The sequence below is a fragment of the Laetiporus sulphureus genome (genome assembly GCF_001632365.1).
Source record: "Laetiporus sulphureus 93-53 unplaced genomic scaffold LAESUscaffold_244, whole genome shotgun sequence".
Lineage (NCBI taxonomy): Eukaryota > Fungi > Basidiomycota > Agaricomycetes > Polyporales > Laetiporaceae > Laetiporus > Laetiporus sulphureus.
In genome coordinates, this window is record NW_024468753.1 from 1 (window position 1) to 1615 (window position 1615).

At 50.0% G+C, this 1615-nt stretch overlaps 1 protein-coding gene across 1 annotated transcript; it reads right to left on the bottom strand.

The window, feature by feature from the left end:
• Positions 1–419: 419 nt before the first annotated feature.
• Positions 420–804, bottom strand: LAESUDRAFT_622207 (uncharacterized protein; the record flags this gene model as incomplete). The annotated part of the gene is made up of 2 exons (XM_040903288.1): positions 420–559; positions 651–804. Coding segments are annotated over 2 exons (294 nt in total), but the record flags the coding sequence as incomplete, so codon positions are not given.
• Between the last annotated feature and the right edge of the window lie 811 nt (positions 805–1615).

Consider the following 1615-nt stretch of genomic DNA (forward strand, 5'->3'; position numbering starts at 1 on the left):
TGACAATAGGACGTACTTTAACATCGTGGTTATATGCCGAGCGTCAGGGATATCCACCACCCAAGCGCACTCTGAAAAGCGCAATGTCAGAAGCGTACGTAAATTGCGGGGCGTGCATCGAGCGTCGACCTACCGGTATGAACGGCGCTGAGCTCCTCTTCCTCCTCATCGTCCGTCAGTTTAACACACGTGAGCGGCAGTTGCTCCTCAGGAACGACCTCGTCCGGACCTCCTCTCTTGAAGAGTGACTCGAAGGTTTCCTTCCTCCCATCTATACTCTGCGCATCACTCTTCGCCCAGCTATCGTCCTCAATCTCACTTCTTCTTTCGTTGGCATTCAGCCTTGCCAGCCCTCCCCATCCATCATCTACCTCCTCCTCTTCAACGTCACCAGAACCAGCCCCATCATCCATCACGTCAAACCAGAGCTTGTGACCGTAGAATATGCACAGCTCTTCGCCTGTCTCAATGCGCCGCATCGTCGTGTACCGAATCGACTCTGTCTTGGTGTTGATTATGTAGGAAACATTGGGACTTTGGGAGTGGTTAAAGAGTGATCCTGATTGGATGCATAGATTTAGCACGATTGATAAATGCGTTATTTCGAGATGTCATGGTCTCAGAAGGGCGAAGCGTAAAAAGAGACGCACCGAGTCCCAACGCCAATGCCATCCGCCCATCTCGCCACCTGAAAGTATATGGATCGAGCACGGTATACTTCCCATGTGCTTCATACTCTTCGGAGGAGAACAGCAGCACCGGGCTGATCTCAACCACCGTATACGCATCAATTGGGCGGGATGCTGCGATCGACCCGAGTTCATGTCTGCAGTGATACAGAAAGAATAGACTGACCAACTACACCCCTCCCTGTTCCCTCCGAACAACCGATACGGCACCCGGCACCGTTCAGGTGCTGAGGGACGGGTCGACCATTGACCTCACTAGCAGCGTCCATACGAGTGATTATCGCCGATACCGTGGGCATAAGAGTTCACGGCTTCACCCAATAGAGAATTTCTAATGCGGACGAGGATGTTGCGGTAAAGAACAGGTCGCCCAGAGACAGTGCGCATTTAGCGTGTTGATCGTCCATAGTCAAAGCAACTTGAGTGTGCTAAGCGCCCGTCTGTTCCAGTCAAACTTTCTGAGAAACCGTGACAGTGAAGTGTCTACAGACGACTCAATGCAAAACAGCCAAGTAGTCTTAGTAGATCATGGCTGGAGAGCGAGAAAGCATTACTATCAGTGCTATGAATGTCGATGATATAGTACATGACGCCCTAAGCATAATAGAAAACGAATGTGAGGAACGCTATGCGATAACTACGCAGTCCATGTCCATAGTCCGTGCGTGGGAGTGAGAGTGAGACAAGGAGAAGGAGAAAGAAGGATCAGTCGTATATCGGTAGAGGCATTAGTATGCAAAACTTCATCAAACAACGTATCTCGGTTTCAGGAAGACTTAGGACTTACCGATCAGCATTAAACAAGAAATTGTTGGCTGCATCCTCTCCCTCCAAAAATCGAGTAGGATAGAGGACTGAATCGGAAAACAACTGTGAGATACGCAAGCCACATGTAAGGTAACCTTGCACGCCTAGGTGGCCGCGTA